We start from the raw sequence: 17,222 nt of genomic DNA, 5'->3' as shown, positions 1-17,222 counted from the left end.
GATGAAGATGAAATAGGAGATATGATACTGGGTGTAGAATTAACAGAGCATCGAAAGACCCACTTCAAGAAAAGGTCCCAGGAGTAGACAACATTCCATCACGACAAAACTCTATCATCTGGTGATCAAGATCTATGAGACAGGCAAAATACCCTCAGACTTCAAGAGGAATATAATAATTCCAATCTCCAAGAATGCAGGTGTCGACAGGTGTGAAAATTATTGAAATATCAGTTTAATAAGTCATGCCTGCAAAAAACTAATACGAATTCTTTACAGATGAATGGAAAAACTGGCAGAAGATGGCCTTGGGGAAGATCAGTTTGGATTCCATAGAAATACTGGAACATGTGAGGCAATACTGACCCTACGACTTATCTTACAAGATACATTAAGGAAAGGCGAACCTATGTTTCTAGCATTTGCAGCATTAGAGAAAGCTTTTGAAAATGTTGACTGGAATACTCTATTTCAAATTATTAGGGTGGCAGGGGTAAAATACAGGGAGTCAAAGGCTATTTATAGTTTGTACAGAAATCAAACTGCAGTTGTAAGAGTCGAGGGGCATGAAAGGGAAGCAGTGGTTGAAAAGGGAGTAAGACAGGGTTGTAGCTTATCTCCGTGTCATTCAATCTGTATATTGAGCAAGCAGTAAAGGAAACAAAAGAAAAACTTGAAGTAGGAATTATAATCCATGGAGAAGAAATAAAAACTTTGAGGTTTGCTGATGACATTGTAATTCTGTGAGAGACAGCTAAGGACCTGGAAGAGCAGCTGAACAGAATGGACAGTGTCTTGAAAGGTGGATATAAGATGAACACCAACAAAAGTGAAATGAGGATAATAGAATCTAGTCGAATTAAATCAGGTGATGCTGAGGGAATTAGATTACGAAATGAGACACTTAAAACAGTAGATGAGTTTGGCTATTTGTGGAGCAAATTAACTGATGATGGTCGAAGTAGGGAGGATATAAAATGTAGGCTTACAATGGCAAGGAAATTGTTTCTGAAGAAGTGAAATTTGTTAACATTGAGTATAGATTTAAGTGTCAGGAAGTCTTTTCTGAAAGTATTTGTATGGAATGTAGCCATATTTGGAAGTGAAACACCGACAATAAATAGTTTAGACAGGAAGAGAACAGAAGCTTTCAAATTGCGGTGCTACAGAAGAATGCTTTAGATAACATGGGTAGATCACTTAACTAATGAGGAGGTACTGAATAGAGTTGGGGAGAAGAGGACTTTGTGGCACAACCTGACTAAAAGAAGGGATTGGTTGATAGGACACATTCTGGGGCATCAAGGGATCACCAATTTATTACTGAAGGGAAGCATGGAGGGTAAAAATCATAGGAGGAGACCAAGAAATGGATACACAAAGCAAAGTCAGAAGGATGTAGGTTGCAGCAGTTACTCCGAGAGGAAGAGGCTTGCACAGGATAGGGAAGCATGGAGAGCTGCATCAAACCAGTCTCTGGACTGAAGATCACAACTACAACAATGATACAAAGAGTGTAGAGGATAATATTTACAATATAGAATCTTATAAACAAACATCTAGAGCATTTTGAGCTCCCAGCAGGAAGTCTCCTGATCTACCAAGTATGATCTTGTGGGGCATTCTTCTGTGATGTGTCTGATAGTCAGTGGGTCTCCGGAATAACAAAATGGAGTGGTTGCTTACCAGATGTGTGAGTAAAAAAAAAATTAAAAAAAAATAAAAAAAATGCACATCTGCCGTGTTAGGTTCTAGTTCTCTTCATCATTAACCATGTTTTGTGTGGGCAAGTCAAGGCCTGGTGTTTTTGGGTGATACATGGCATATTATAACCTTGTCGTCCAGTACATTCTTGAGTCTATGGAACTTTCGCAGTGACACTTGCTGTTACTTTTAGTGGTCGTCTAGACTCGAGTCAGCTATGATTTGCATCACTGATATTCTCACGGATTGGTAGGTTTTTACCATTCATGATCTTATTGTACTATTTGTGAGAGCGTCTATGTGTTGTATATGAAAGTATGGAATGTGGCTTAGTACTGGCCACCATTCTGTAGTCTTTGATTTAATAACACTAGCAATCATTTTCATGGTGTTATTTAGTTGGACATCTATCTTTTGTGTATACGGGCTGTTTAGCAAAACTGGACCACAATAATCAGTGGTTGAGAAGACAAGACTCAGAGCAGAAGAATGTTTGGTGAATGCAGTGCTTCCTAGATTGTACCATGAAGTTTTCGAATGATGTTTCTCATTTTCAATATTTCAACTGTTTTTGTCAGATGCTCTCTGAAATATAGAGTTCTACCACAGGCTATACCAAGACTTTTATGTTTTACCGTGAATAAGTATAGCATTTTCACACCGTATGATCTTCCAGCATGCTTATTATTTAGGTGGAAACAAGAAACCTATGTTTTGGTGGTGTTGGTTGGAGTCTCCATTTGTGGAAGTACTTTCCAACTTCACTGAAGTTCTCGGGTCAACATAACCAAATTTCCTTGATTTTGTTTTTGTCATGCCTGTAGTGTACAAGCTGAAGAAAAGGAGAGAAAAGCTTATCCCTGTGATAAACCATTTTTTAACTTTGTTGGGGAGCTGATGTTGGATTCCATGACTACTTGGAACAGCTCATTGTTGGTTATGCAAGCGATTGGTTTGTAAGGAACTGTATGAAGAAGCTTGTATATCATGTCTTCTCTCCTCACTGTATCATAGACTGCCGATAAGTCAATGAATGCAGCTGTGGTTTTAAGTTTTCTTTGAAATTATGCCTAAATGTACATGGTGAGTTACAGAACTAAACTGTGCAGCGTTGTTTTGGCTGGAAGCCTGCTTGTTTGACAGAGATTGCTTCAAGTAATCTTGTACTTATTATACTATGATAAACTGTTCTAGTAGCTTGTAAGTCACAGATACCAGGCTACTGTTCTGCAGCTCTTAGTCTTAGCTGGTTTGCCAGGTTTTAATACAGCAATCATCTTCAGGTATTTCAAATCTTGTGGGACATTGCTGATTTGCATAATGTCTCTGAAGAAATGAGACACTCACACTTTTGAGTATTTCTCACTGCTAGTTAGGAATTTAGGATGGACATTGTCAAGTCATGGTGCTTTAGCTGGCTTAACATTTTTAAGTGCTGTTGAGTTTTCTTCACAAGTAAAGCGACAGGATTGGTTGGCTTCTGTGGCTTTTGCTTTTAGGGTTTTGAGTTCTAATTTCACCTTGACTCTGTTGTGTTTAGTGTTCTGGGTGTCGCTACTAGATGTGAAGGAATGGCATTCCGACTAACTGTTGTCTCATTCCTTCATGTTGGGGGGCCTGCGTCCTACTTTCCATAACGAGGTCCATGCTTGTCAGAAAATTTAGGCTTTCTACTGTTTCCACCCACTTTCAATGTCTAGTTGCATCTAAACTGTGTAGTTGTTCATCTGCTATTTCTTGATCACCATTTTTGAGAAAGTTTTGGTACAACTCCTCACTGTTTTTGGACCAGCCAGGTATCTATTGCTTTTGGTAGTCTTCTGGTGTACATTATTTGGCAGACTGAATTATGGTGGTGGCAAATCTTTCGTAAATGAACACATGCATGGAATCACAGACAAACAATGCAAAGGCTAGTCTGCTGCAGTGTCCAAAAACGTATTCTATGCTCAAACATTATAATATTTTTTTGGGGAAAATTAGCTTCTCTCAAAGAATTGGTATGAATTAAAAAAACACACTCATGTGAACAGTTTGCTTTAATTCTACACTACACAGGGTGTCACACCTAACTTGGCCACCTCATATATTTCTGAAATGAAACAAAATGTGAAACATGCAATTGGTCAGTGATGCACCTTGTGACGAAGCAAGCTGGAATATTTTTACTTCCCCTCTTGTTTTGCCATCTGCCTCCTGAAAATTCAATTTTCAATTTTTCACTTTTAACTAATTACCATTAACATACGTGAGTATAATTTGTATTTTCATGAAAGACAAAGGTTGGTCCTCAGTTTCAAAAGAATACACCATGAAATCTAATTTTTGGGTTGGTTTTATGTATCTAATTGATTTTGTAATTTATTTCAACTATTCCTAGTTAGTATCTTTTGTTACAGGGTGAAATCAGTAACTGTTCTGTAACTTAAATTCTACTGTTGATGTATAAGCAAATATAAATTCTGAACTAATTATAAACATTTGTAGGAACAACTAACTGTATTCTTAAAGGATCTATTTGGCTCTATTCAAAAACACATTAGCAAAGCCAGCCCTTACTTAATTCCAAAGTAATTAACAGTTTTGTCAGAAGTATTGTTTGTGTAATGATATTTGTTAATTTCATCATTTAAACAAATAACTGGGCTTAAACCTTTTAGTAGAAGAAACTGTTAAAAAGAACAAAATTTTGATGTATTCAGTTAATTTAATGAGTTCAGTTTTAATTGTAACTTCTGTAAATTATACTTTGAGCAATTTGTAGTTTCAGCACCAATTATTGTGAGGATATATAAGGGCCCGATTTTTGGTACGGAGACAGTCAGTCCATGGCCGAGTTTCAGATGAGGAACCTGTATTAGTTAGATCAACAACAATGCAACAAATTAACTGTAAAATAAGTGTTAGACCAATAGGCCGTGTGTTAAAACAATGACAGTGTCTGTTCCATACCTTAGTATTCTAAGAGAACAGTGAACTGTGTGGTTGGGTTTTTACTGCTCACAGATGTTTAACAGTAAACTATTGTAGCAGTATGTGGATGTTTGCCTGCAACCTATTAATGATACTATATACGTGAAATAGAAGTGTTTCTATGTGATAATTTTGTCTGATCAGTAATGAGAGTTAAGTTTGCCTTAGCATAAGGATTTGTTACTGTGGAGGGTTTTTCAGTAGAGACAGTTTTGCATTGGATAAGCAGAGCAGGTATTTATTTATTACATAATGAAATAATAATAAAATAATGAATAATGTTAGGGTCTTAAAGGTTAGGGAGTCTGTCTCTGCAGTAGGGATATTTTTTGAGAATGCACTCCACTAGTTAACTAAGTGAGAAAGGTAAGTAAAATAATGGAGCTGACAGTCATGATTAATGCAAAAGATAACTGTATACAAACAAATGTGGGATAACTGCATTGAGGATTTATTTGTGAACTAGGCAACAATGTGTACTGTGTATATTGTGCAATTCATGACATTGCAGTTGGGAATGAGAGATTAACAGAAAGAGCTATATTTACACGTCATATAATGCTGCATTACCGGATATATACATTATCTGAAAACTTCTATTTGTGTTCTGAGGAATTATGAGCTTAAAGTGGTAATACTGGAATGAAGAACAATAAGTTTGCTGATTAACTGGTAACTGTGGTGCTAAACTGATGTGAATATTCTGACAGGTCCACTATCTGGTAGCATTTAATGATTTTGTGAGGATTTAATTTCCTGGTTGAATGAGACTAGCGCTCAGAGTTGAGTAGAGAAGTGGACCGATGATTTGGTACAACTTCCGTCCCAATAATTTTGACTTGAATAGTAATTAAGTTTTTTCATAACATAATGATTAGCAAATCTATGCTACTACAGGGCTATTACAAATGATTGAAGCGATTTCATAAATTCACTTGAGCTCCATTCATTGACATATGGTCACGACACTCTACAGAACGTAGAAAAACTCATAAAGTTTTGTTCGGCTGAAGCCGCACTTCAGGTTTCTGCCGCCAGAGAGCTCAAGAGCGCAGTGAGACAAAATGGCGACAGGAGCCGAGAAAGCGTATGTCGTGCTTGAAATGCACTCACATCAGTCAGTCATAACAGTGCAACGACACTTCAGGACGAAGTTCAACAAAGATCCACCAACTGCTAACTCCATTCGGCGATGGTATGCGCAGTTTAAAGCTTCTGGATGCCTCTGTAAGGGGAAATCAACGGGTCGGCCTGCAGTGAGCGAAGAAACGGTTGAACGCGTGCGGGCAAGTTTCACGCGTAGCCGCGGAAGTCGACGAATAAAGCAAGCAGGGAGCTAAACGTACCACAGCCAACGGTTTGGAAAATCTTACGGAAAAGGCTAAAGCAGAAGCATTTCTTAAACAGGAGATTGGAAAACCGATGGATCGGTCGTGGTGGAGATCATGATCAACAACTCATGTCATGGTCTCCACGCTCTCCCAACTTAACCCCATGCGATTTCTTTCTGTGGGGTTATGTGAAAGATTCAGTGTTTAAACCTCCTCTACCAAGAAATGTGCCAGAACTGCGAGCTCGCATCAACGATGCTTCCGAACTCATTGATGCACCGAGTGTGGGAGGAACTTGATTATCGGCTTGATGTCTGCCGAATGACTAAAGGGGCACATATCGAACATTTGTGAATGCCTAAAAAAACTTTTTGAGTTTTTGTATGTGTGTGCAAAGCATTGTGAAAATATCTCAAATAATAAAGTTATTGTAGAGCTGTGAAATCGCTTCAATCATTTGTAATAACCCTGTACACATGTTGAGTTTTTAATAGAGGCAAATCACATATTTTATACACTAAGGTGATATTTTGCAAATGGGAAAGAAACAAGTCTTTCAAACTTAACCAGTTTCAGACAGTTATGACATAACATAATGTTTTGTAGTGTAATGTGCACTTGATTTAAAAATTTTTCTAGTCCACACTTTTCGTACTATAGTTAAATTTAGTGCTAATTATTGTAATGTTATGAGAACTATGTATTTATTTATGATGTAGTGATATATCATTTGCCATTAGTGTTAAACCATGTTTTTATACTTATGTTAGAAGTAAAAGTAAGTGTACTAAAGTAGGATATTTTGTCTAATTTTTTTCATATACTGTGGCAGAGGAGATACTGTGGCAGACGAGAACCACACCCAAGGGAACTGATAGCTGTGCATTTCCTTACTAAAGTGCAAGTCATTTACGATGGCGGCCGAGTTTAGGTTCGTTCTGTGCATCTGATGTCACAAAACACAGTCTGCCAATGAACAGAGAATGACGTTGCCAGAGCTCGACTGCAGTGCAGAGCACGGATGAGTGTCTTCAGTTTTAGAAACGTTCAGTCATAAATAAAGTAATTGAACAAAACTAATGTCTTGATAGCAGACTTTCTATAAAAGAAAACTTGGAAAAAGCATTCTTTATACGAATTGCTTCATATTCTATTAATTAATTAAACCAAACAAGCAATAACTATTCAGGCGATAGCAAGGAAACCGCTTTTTCACAATAAAGAATAGTGGTAATTGTTTATTTCCTATTGTACTTCGACGAAACGTGAGTAATTCATAGTCATACCAACAGTGTTTGTCGGTATTTTGCGTGATTCCTTAAAGTCCTCCAGGTCTTCTGTTGAATGACGAGCTGTGTTAGCGTAATGGTTAAGGTGTTTAGCTGCTAAGCAAAAGGTTCTGAGTTCAAACCTTGTTTGATACTAAATATTTTCTTTATTTAAAAACAATATCGAAGTGTCTTACTTCATGAATTTTATTCGTTTGAATGTAATTTTTTGAAATTTCTAGTGGCAACTAAAATTGACCATACGGGAAGTATACGCTGTGGACTTTTACCTCTGCAAACTCTTCAAAATTTCGTGCAATGGTTTACTACATTTAATGCTGCACAATAACTGCGTTGAACATCGAAACAAAATTAAGTCATTTATGGGGAGAAGGTATCAGTCAAGAAGATTTGTAAAAATCAAATTTTTGGGCCAAATAGTTTTTGTGAAATCGAATGATAAGTGTGTCAAAGCAGTCTGAACACCATGTGTCTGCACAGGCGAGCAGTGCAGTAATGACAAAATCGCGCACAGCGTGGAATGCGGGGAGCACGTCTCTGTAGCAGCGAAAGGGTTAATGCGGCCGCGGTGACTTTACTGCATAAACTGCGCGCTCCCCCCGAAACGTAAGTTTGTGAACTATACTATACTATGGCGCTGCTTCTCTTAGCGCATGTAACTGGCAACGCAGCAGACTCCCGCATCTGTGCGGGCATGCGCGAGCCGCCAAGATAAAAGAATTGAACTATAACTGCCACTTGGACCTAGTGAAGGTGTGACAACTTGCATTGAGCGAGTGAAATTTTCTGTCAAAAAAGAGAAGAGGAAGAAGAAGAAGAAGAAGAAGAAGAAGAGAGGAAGAGGAAGAGGAAGAGGAAGAGAGAGAGAGAGAGAGAGAGAGAGAGAGAGAACTGCAATGTGCAGCTTAATTTAACTTGTTTCTTACCTGTGAGGATTAAATTTTTGTTAAGCAAGACAGGACTTGTATAAAATGATATGTATCAAGAAATGTAATCTTTGCTTACCCAAAAAGGACATCACTTATGATGAAGATACAAAATTTTTGTTGAAAGTATAACTTGTGGATATGTTGTGCAAATGTGGAATACATTGTATGTAAATATTTTATATGGGGATTTTGTAGTAGAAGAAAATGTTAAATAGAACAAACTTTTTGATGTATTCAGTTAATTTAATGAGTTAAGTTTTAATTGTAATTTCTGTAAATTAAACTTTGAACAATGTGTAGTTTTAGCACCTATTATTGTGAGGATATATACGGGCCCCATTTCTGGTCCCAAGACAGTCAGTCCATGGCTGAGTTTCAGAAAAGGAGCCTGCATTGGTTAGATCAACAACAATGCATCCACTTAAATGTGAAATAATTGTTACACCAATAGGCTGTGTGTTAAAACAATGACAGTGTCTGTTCCATATGTACCTTATTATTCTAAGAAAAGAGTGAACTGTGTGGTTAAGCTTTTACTGCTCGTAGATGTTTAACAGTAAACTATTGTAGCAGTATGTAGATGTTCGCCTGCAACCTATTAATAAGGCTTATCGAAAGTTAAACAATAGGAGCACTGGCTATATATATAACTGTGTATTATTGGGAGGGTTGTGAACAGTGAAAGTAAACAACTGTGAAACTCAACTGTGCACCTGTTGGCTACATTATTTACAATAGCCAGTGTCGATTACAAACCCCATTTTTCAGTCAGTATAGCAACACAGTACGTCAACACTGATGAGAATAAACAAAGAAATAAAGCAGGCGAACGTCACAACCTATGCCAGGGGCTCACTTAACAGGCAGGAATGCTTATCATTTTCAACACAAAAAATGCTTTTTTCTAAGGAAATGAAAACTAGAGGTACAATTAGTGACAGTAGACTTGTTTTCACTGTTCTAAATCTCATACCATCTCGAATACACAGACTTCTAAAAATGGCAATGACGCCACAGTTTCTGTCATAATACACAGAGCAAGGGTTGCCTGCTGCAGGCTTTAAGACAGTGTAAGCCACCAACATTATGGCATTACAGTGAAAACTGTGGCACCATTTCCATTATTTAAAGCCAAAGTATTTCAGAACATGTACTGTTTAGAACAGTGAGACCAAGTCTGCCACCACTAATTGTACCTCAAGTTTTAATTTTGGTAGAAAAAACAAACATGTGCCTTAAAAAAAGAGAGAAAAAACCAACAACTTTGTATTGAAAGTGATGTTTGTTTACTTGTAGCGATTCTACATTGCTGTACATTGTGTGAGTCCCTGAAGTAGGGGCATCCCTGGTCAACTGCATTTTCCGCATTTTGTTTCAGTTTGGAAATATCTGAGGTGGCAAAGTTAGGTGGGACAGCCAGTATATGACAAACAGTAGATGTAGTAGTTAAAATAGGTAGATTCTATGCAGCTTCATGTTTTTGCAGTGCATTAACTCATCAATTAAATTTTGGGTGTGCAGCCACATAAACTTTATTTCTTCTCCTAATATTTAGGTCGTATACTTTTCAGCCATCTTCAGAGTGAGGTGACAACTGAAGCTACAGCAGTTAAGTCACACATTTCAACTGGCGGACTGTGCTACTGTGCATGCAGCCCCACATACACAAGCACCAGAGACTTTGAATGGTGGCAAAGAAGTATGCAGAAATTGAATCTGGGGTTACGTGGTCAATCTACGCTGGGGTATCATTGTATCATTATGAGCTGCATTGTTCTGACATTTTTGTGAGTTTATTAACGAAAGTGCCGGATTCCATGGAAACCCCCAAAGACATCACCACAGCACAGTTCATAATCATTCATCAATATCCAAGCATGGAGCAATCATTTAATAACATATTAAGTTTATGCATATTTCTTTACCACCAATCAATGTCAGTATGTATTGTTTATATACCTGCAGTCGCAGGTGCAATGGTGCAGTCTGTGGGTTTAAATGGACAGAGAGAGAGCTGTGGCTTTGGTCTGTCAGCTCACTTTGAAGATGGCTGAAAGGAATAAGGCAGAAATTCAGGAGATGAAACAGGGTTTATGTAGCTGCATGCCCGAAATTTAACGGATCAGGTAGATTCTGTCCTCTTACATTTCTGAAAGGTCTTCAACACTGTACCACAATATTTACTAATAATCAAAATACTAATATGAAGTATCTCCACAGACATATAATTTGCTCAATGGTTTTTAAAATAATAAAAACCACTACATTACTATGGACAAATAATGTTCAACAGAAACATAAGTAATGTCTGGTATGTCCTAATGGAGCATAATAGGATTTCTAATATTCTCATGATACAGAACTGATTTGTGCGACAGGATCAGCAACAACATCAGATCGTTTGTTGGTGATGCTGTTGTCTGCATGACAGCTTAGTGATTGGACAATTGTAAAGGAATACAAAAGACATGAAAAAATTCACTTTGTTTAATGAATAGCAACTACCTTTATTACTGACGAATGCAATATAATACCCACAGCTAAGACAAAGGACCCAACAGCATCTGATAAAATGATTAGTGGTAAACATCTGAGGATGTTACATCATTTTATATATTTAAGAGTAATACTATGGAGTACTGTGAAATGGGATGAATAAGTAAAATCAGTAACACTAAGGCAAATGGAAAACTGTGGTCTGTTGGAACGGTTCGAGAAAGTGCAGTGTATCTGCTGGAGACATTATATACGAGATGCTAGTGCATCGAATTCTTGAGCATTCTGCCAGTATCTGAAGTCTTTATCAAGTAACACATGATAGCAAACACTGAATAAATTCAGAAGTGCACCAATAGGTTCGTAACAGGTAATTACAGCCCATATAAAAATTTACTATACATGATGGGTGAATCTTTGAAAGAAAGGCGACATTGTTCTTGTGAGACCTTTTTGAGTATATTCTGAGAACCAGTACTAGAAGAAGCATTAGAGGAAGGCTGTGTGACAGTTCTGCAGCAGCCATTATACATATCGCATAGGGATAATGAGAATGGGATAAAGGGAGATTATGGCACATACAGAGCAGACAGATAACCATTTCTCCCTTTGTTCAATACAAGAATGGAATAGAACAGAAAATTGTTAATACTGGAATGAAGTATCCTCCATCGTGCACTGCACAGTGGCTTGTTGATTATGTATTTAGGTGTAGAATATTAAGTTCACTATAGAACAAAAAAGGACAATGTTCACCATTTCTGGAAGTACTAACTTCCTGGAGGTATTCAGTTGATTGGAAACCCACCCACATTGAAATCTATCTGCAAGCATCCACCTGCCATCATCTTTCTCATACTTCGAATATTCTAAGAAGTTTGGCGTGTAGGATCTTCTAGAATTTAGTGCTCAGAGAATCTGTGAAAATTTGACTGACAAAAACTTAGTCAGCTCAGTCCAGCACAACAAGTTTCTTTGAACAAAGTTTGGAATCTGTTCCTGTTGTATTTTTGATCTCAGAGGGGTTGAAGGCTCAAGTGTTGATCTAATAACAATCTGGCACCAGCTAATAGTTTAAATGGCAAACCCAAAAGACTTGTGCACACAGTGCAGTTGCAAATTATATTTTTCCACTACATTTGATTCGTTCAGCATGCATGATGGCTTCCATTGGCAGGCCAAAACTTTACAGTGGGGCTGCGAGTAAAGCCTGGGTAGCTCAGAAAGTAAGAACAATGCTCATGGAAGGCACGGGTTTGTGTTCCAGCCTGCAACACAATCTTAATCTATCAAAGTTTCAAAACAACGAATTCCACTACAAACTAAAAAAGTAATAGCCAAAAGTAACACCAACCAACCAAAACTTTTCCTCTAAGTCTCTGAACACTAAAACAAAGTTGTATGTACTCATTGCTCCACCCCATGAGTTGGTTGACAACTTGCAAAATGATCAACAATTGCAAGAAACCATCTGACATGTTAAGAAACATTTCAACAGTCATAATTTCCAAAAAGGTGCAAGTATGTGAAATAAGAAAAATACTCCTTATTTACTATTTATATATGTTTTCCCTTTATCTAAACAGAGTAAGAAGGCATAAATTTTTTGAAAAAACTTTTTTTCCCATAACTTGTTTGGGATGTGAGTTCATGTTCAGATGGTGGTATACATTTCTTGTGAAACTGACACATTTTGCACGCAGTACCAAAAGGCGTTACATATTCAGTATCATTTTAAAAGAGAATGCTCTGTCTTCATTCGAAATGTGCTAACTGCACTAGTAATGTGAAATTTGAAGATAGCTTAGGTACTAAACTACTTAAAGAAAAATAAATTGACTGTCTGACAAAACTATGCTTTGTTCCAGTGTTTTCTCATCACTGAAGTTCCATACAGTCATAGAGTTCTGAAGCAAAAAAGAATACTGTAACTTTTATGTTGTCTAGTATATGATGTTCACCTCACTTCTCATGCTATATCATGAAATTTGACATGTTAAGCAGCATGTAACTTCCTACTCGAACTATCAGTTTAATAAGTCATAGCTGCAAAATACTAACACGAATTCTTTACAGACGAATGGAAAAACTAGTAGAAGCCAACCTCGGGGAAGATCAGTTTGGATTCCGTAGAAACACTGGAACACGTGAGGCAATACTGACCTTATGACTTATCTTAGAAGAAAGATTAAGGAAAGACAAACCTACGTTTCTAGCATTTGTAGACTTAGAGAGAGCTTTTGACAATGTTGACTGGAATACTCTCGTTCAAATTCTAAAGGTGGCAGGGGTAAAATACAGGGAGCGAAAGGCTATTTACAATTTGTACAGAAACCAGATGGCAGTTATAAGAGTCGAGGGACATGAAAGGGAAGCAGTGGTTGGGAAGGGAGTAAGACAGGGTTGTAGCCTCTCCCCGATGTTGTTCAATCTGTATATTGAGCAAGCAGTAAAGGAAACAAAAGAAAAATTCGGAGTAGGTATTAAAATCCATGGAGAAGAAATAAAAACTTTGAGGTTTGTCGATGACATTGTAATTCTGTCAGAGACAGCAAAGTACTTGGAAGAGCAGTTGAACGGAATGGACAGTGTCTTGAAAGGAGGACATAAGATGAACATCAACAAAAGCAAAACGAGGATAATGGAATGTAGTCGAATTAAGTCGGGTGATGCTGAGGGAATTAGATTAGGAAATGAGACACTTAAAGTAGTAAAGGAGTTGTGCTATATGGGGAGCAAAATAACTGATGATGGTCGAGGTAGAGAGGATATAAAATGTAAACTTGCAATGGCAAGGAAAGCGTCTCTGAAGAAGAGAAATTTGTTAACATCGAGTATAGATTTAAGTGTCAGGAAGTCGTTTCTGAAAGTATTTGTATGGAGTGTAGCCATGTATGGAAGTGAAACATGGACAATAAATAGTTTGGACAAGAAGAGAATAGAAGCTTTCGAAATGTGGTGCTACAGAAGAATGCTAAAGATTAGATGGGTAGATCACATAACTAATGAGGAAGTATTGAATAGGATTGGGGAGAAGAGAAGTTTGTGGCACAACTTGACCAGAAGAAGGGATCGGTTGGTAGGACATGTTCTGAGGCATCAAGGGATCACCAATTTAGTACTGGAGGGCAGCGTGGAGGGTAAAAATCGTAGAGGGAGACCAAGAGGTGAATACACTAAGCAGATTCAGAAGGATGTAGGTTGCAGTAGGTACTGGGAGATGAAGAAGCTTGCACAGGATAGAGTAGCATGGAGAGCTGCATCAAACCAGTCTCAGGACTGAAGACCACAACAACAACTTCCTACTAACACAGTGCTTCTGTACCTGTGGAAGGAGAACACCTCTGTCGGGAGAATGCCAGGCGACAATTTGGCCCAGCACGCGGTCGCGGTTATTGCGCCAGTAGGTGAGCATTCGGCCCACTTCTAGGACACGCTGTGCTCCTTTCCAGTCACCAGTCAGAACGTGTTCTGCAAATTTCCCCATGAAGTCCCGTGACAAAGGATTGCCAACACGTGCTGATGCTCCATCTTTGTGAGGCAACTTCATAAACCTGTAACATGCACAGAGTTAGTTCAGACAAAATTACAAAAATGAAGGGGGGAGGGAGAATGATAAATCTCATCAAATAACTGTAACACTGTGTTTGTTTGTAAAGACATTGTATTGTATACTAATATGAAGTTTATCATTCTGTATTTCAGTAATGCAAAATGATAAACTTCTTATTAGTGTGCAGTACAATTTTGTTCCAAACAAAGTAGTGGCCAATGGCCTTATCGCAGTGGTAACACCAGTTCCCATCAGATCACCAAAGTGCTGTTGGGCTTGGCTTGCAGTTGAATAGGTGGCCAACCAATCTGCCTTGTGGTGTGGGTGGGCAGGGTGCACTTAGCCCTTGTTAGGCAAATTGAGGAGCTACATGATTTGAGGATTAGTGCCTTCCGTCACGAAAACTGACAATGGCCAGGACAGCAGTGTGCTGACCATATGCCTGTCCATATTCGCATCCAGTGACACCAGTCAGCTGAAGATGATACGGCAGCTGGCCAGTCCCATTGGGCCTTCGAGGCCTGTTCAGACAGAGTTTAATTTAGTTTAGTTTAGTATTTAAGTAATGATTAGTAGTGATGAATAATGAATATTTTGGTTACTCACATGTACATTGGAGGGAACTATATAATTACACTTATGTCTAAGGCCATGGATTGAAAACAGACGTGATAGTCCAAACCTAGTCTCCACAACGAAATTACTATTACCATAGCTGTGGCAGATATTAGAAGAAAATAAAAATTTAATAGCCAAGTTGCTGGTCCTATCCTCCATCAGTATCTTGACACTACATAAACCAAAATTTTACTCTAGGCACTTGAACAAGAAAATGGGATATTGACACACAACTGGCACTGATTCAGAAAAATCATTTTTGTGAAACACACCCAGCATTACTTGCACAAAATAATGAGCGATACCAGCAGGGGATCTAAGCTGTTTGCATGTTCCTAGATTTGGAGCAGGTTTTATTACACCATTCCTCACAAACATCTCGTTCCGGCGTAACCGCAAGCACCGGCATGAAGATGATGAACGCAAGAGCAGAGAAGGCAGTAAGATGACGTCAGCCAATGGTGTTCCGATTAGGACTGCACCACGACAGGAGCGGCCTCTACCTGAGGAGAAGATAAGTGCTGCTTCTGCCAGCCTCAGCCGGAGAGTAGAAGATGGACACTAACAGAGAGGCCTAAATGAGCAGTGATATTAATGACAGCAGTGACATATGAGTGAGTGTGAATGCTTACATGGACATTGTATATAGTGAAGGACATTTGCGACAACTCATTATAAATCCAAAGTTAAGTATTGTCAATCTTATTTATTGTAATAAAACCCATTAATGAGATTTGCTTGAATTGCTGTATAGCTACCTGAGAAAGCAGCATGCTTTACACACCCTATAAGCGACGAGTGGGCAGGGTGTCACAAATCTTCTAATTAAATTACAAACATATGGAATATCATCTCAGCTACACAACTGGATTATGAATTTCTCAGAAAGGTCACAGTATTCTGAGATTAACAGGATCTCATCCAGTGAAAATGACATTATATCTTTCATTCCCGAGGAAGTGTGACAGAGCCTTTGCTATTACGGATACACATTAATGATTTAGGAGACAATATGAGCAACCCTCTTAGCCTGCTTTCAGATGACACTATTGTTTACCATCTAGTGAAGTCAACAGAAGATCCAAATGAAAACCAAATTATTTATGCAAGATGTATGAATGTTCCAGACAGTGGCAAATGACCTTAGACAATAAAAAGTGAGAATCCTCCCATATGAAAACTAAGACTGAGTTTCTGTCACATGATAAATGACACAATTTTATATACAGTAGATACAACTAAATATTTAGGAATTGCAGTTGGGAACAACTTAAATTGAAATGATATTACAGACCATGCTGTTGGGAAAGTGAATAAAAGACTGCCTTTTATTGGCACAACACTTGGAAGATGCAACAAAACCACTCAAGAAACTGCATACATTATACTTGTTCATCCTCTTCTAGAGTACTGTTGCACAGTATGGGATCACTACCATATAGGATTGACACAAGACAATGGAAAAAGTTCACAGAACAGCAGTTTGTTCTGTGTTATCATAAAATATACGTGCGTCACTAATATGAGAACCAAGTTAGGATGGCAATAATTGAAACAAAGGCTTTCTTCATTGCAGCACAATATTATCCTGAATATCGAACAAGATATTTCTCCACCACATGCCACAATACTTTGTTGGCTCATATTTACAAAAAGAGGAATTAGAATTATGATGAAATTATAGTAATCAGAGTTTTCACAAAAATATTTAGGTGTTAATTTTTTCCATGCGCTAACCAACAGCTGACAGTAGATATAGTTTGCTGTAGCATCTTGCTCCCTCTTCAAAACATTTAGGTGTGAACTGCAGAATAATTATATCGATGTAGTTGAAAAATCCTTAAAATAAGATACTGACCAGTGTCCTTCCACTTCAATTCCTGTCCACACTCCAGTGCCATGATACCATTCTGGTGGGCAACTTTCACCATCTTCGTGCCCTTTACATACTGCAGAGTGCTCAGTTTCTTCACTTTCATCTTCTTTCAATGGGATAGGCATGTCTTCGGTTTTGGACGTCTAGTAAAAAGCAGTTCAAATAATCAACAGAAATTGTATGAATAGCAGGCTCACTATGTTTAAAAAATCAGTGTGAATAAGGTAACAATGTTTCAAATAGCACACAAAACTCAGGTAAGAAGCTGCTCACCACAAAGAGGAGGCACTGGGTTGCAGATGGGCTAAATGAAAAAGATTGATAGAAATATTGCAGCTTTGAGACAAAGGCCAACAACTGACAAAACCATGGCTACTGTCTCTGGGCGCCATGACCTGGCCACAGGCTTTGTCATCTGGAGACAATGGTCAGTGTGTGTGTGTGTGTGTGTGT

The 17,222-nt window shown here is 38.1% G+C and overlaps 1 protein-coding gene across 1 annotated transcript in view; it reads right to left on the bottom strand.

Annotated features, from left to right (window-relative positions):
- The window catches only part of LOC124787955 (DNA polymerase subunit gamma-1, mitochondrial), a 169,161-nt gene that overhangs the window by 60,225 nt on the left and 91,714 nt on the right, over window positions 1-17,222 (bottom strand). Inside the window, exons 7-8 of the mRNA XM_047254958.1 lie at window positions 16,752-16,912; window positions 14,048-14,276 (exon numbers count right to left, since the gene is read on the bottom strand). Of these exons, the coding sequence (XP_047110914.1) occupies window positions 14,048-14,276; window positions 16,752-16,912 (390 nt within the window). The remainder of the gene's footprint in view (window positions 1-14,047; window positions 14,277-16,751; window positions 16,913-17,222) is intronic.

The sequence above is a fragment of the Schistocerca piceifrons genome, chromosome 3 (genome assembly GCF_021461385.2).
Source record: "Schistocerca piceifrons isolate TAMUIC-IGC-003096 chromosome 3, iqSchPice1.1, whole genome shotgun sequence".
Classification (NCBI taxonomy): Eukaryota; Metazoa; Arthropoda; class Insecta; order Orthoptera; family Acrididae; genus Schistocerca; species Schistocerca piceifrons.
The sequence above is the reverse complement of the archived record's forward strand: the minus strand, read 5'-3'. Positions and strand labels throughout refer to the sequence as shown.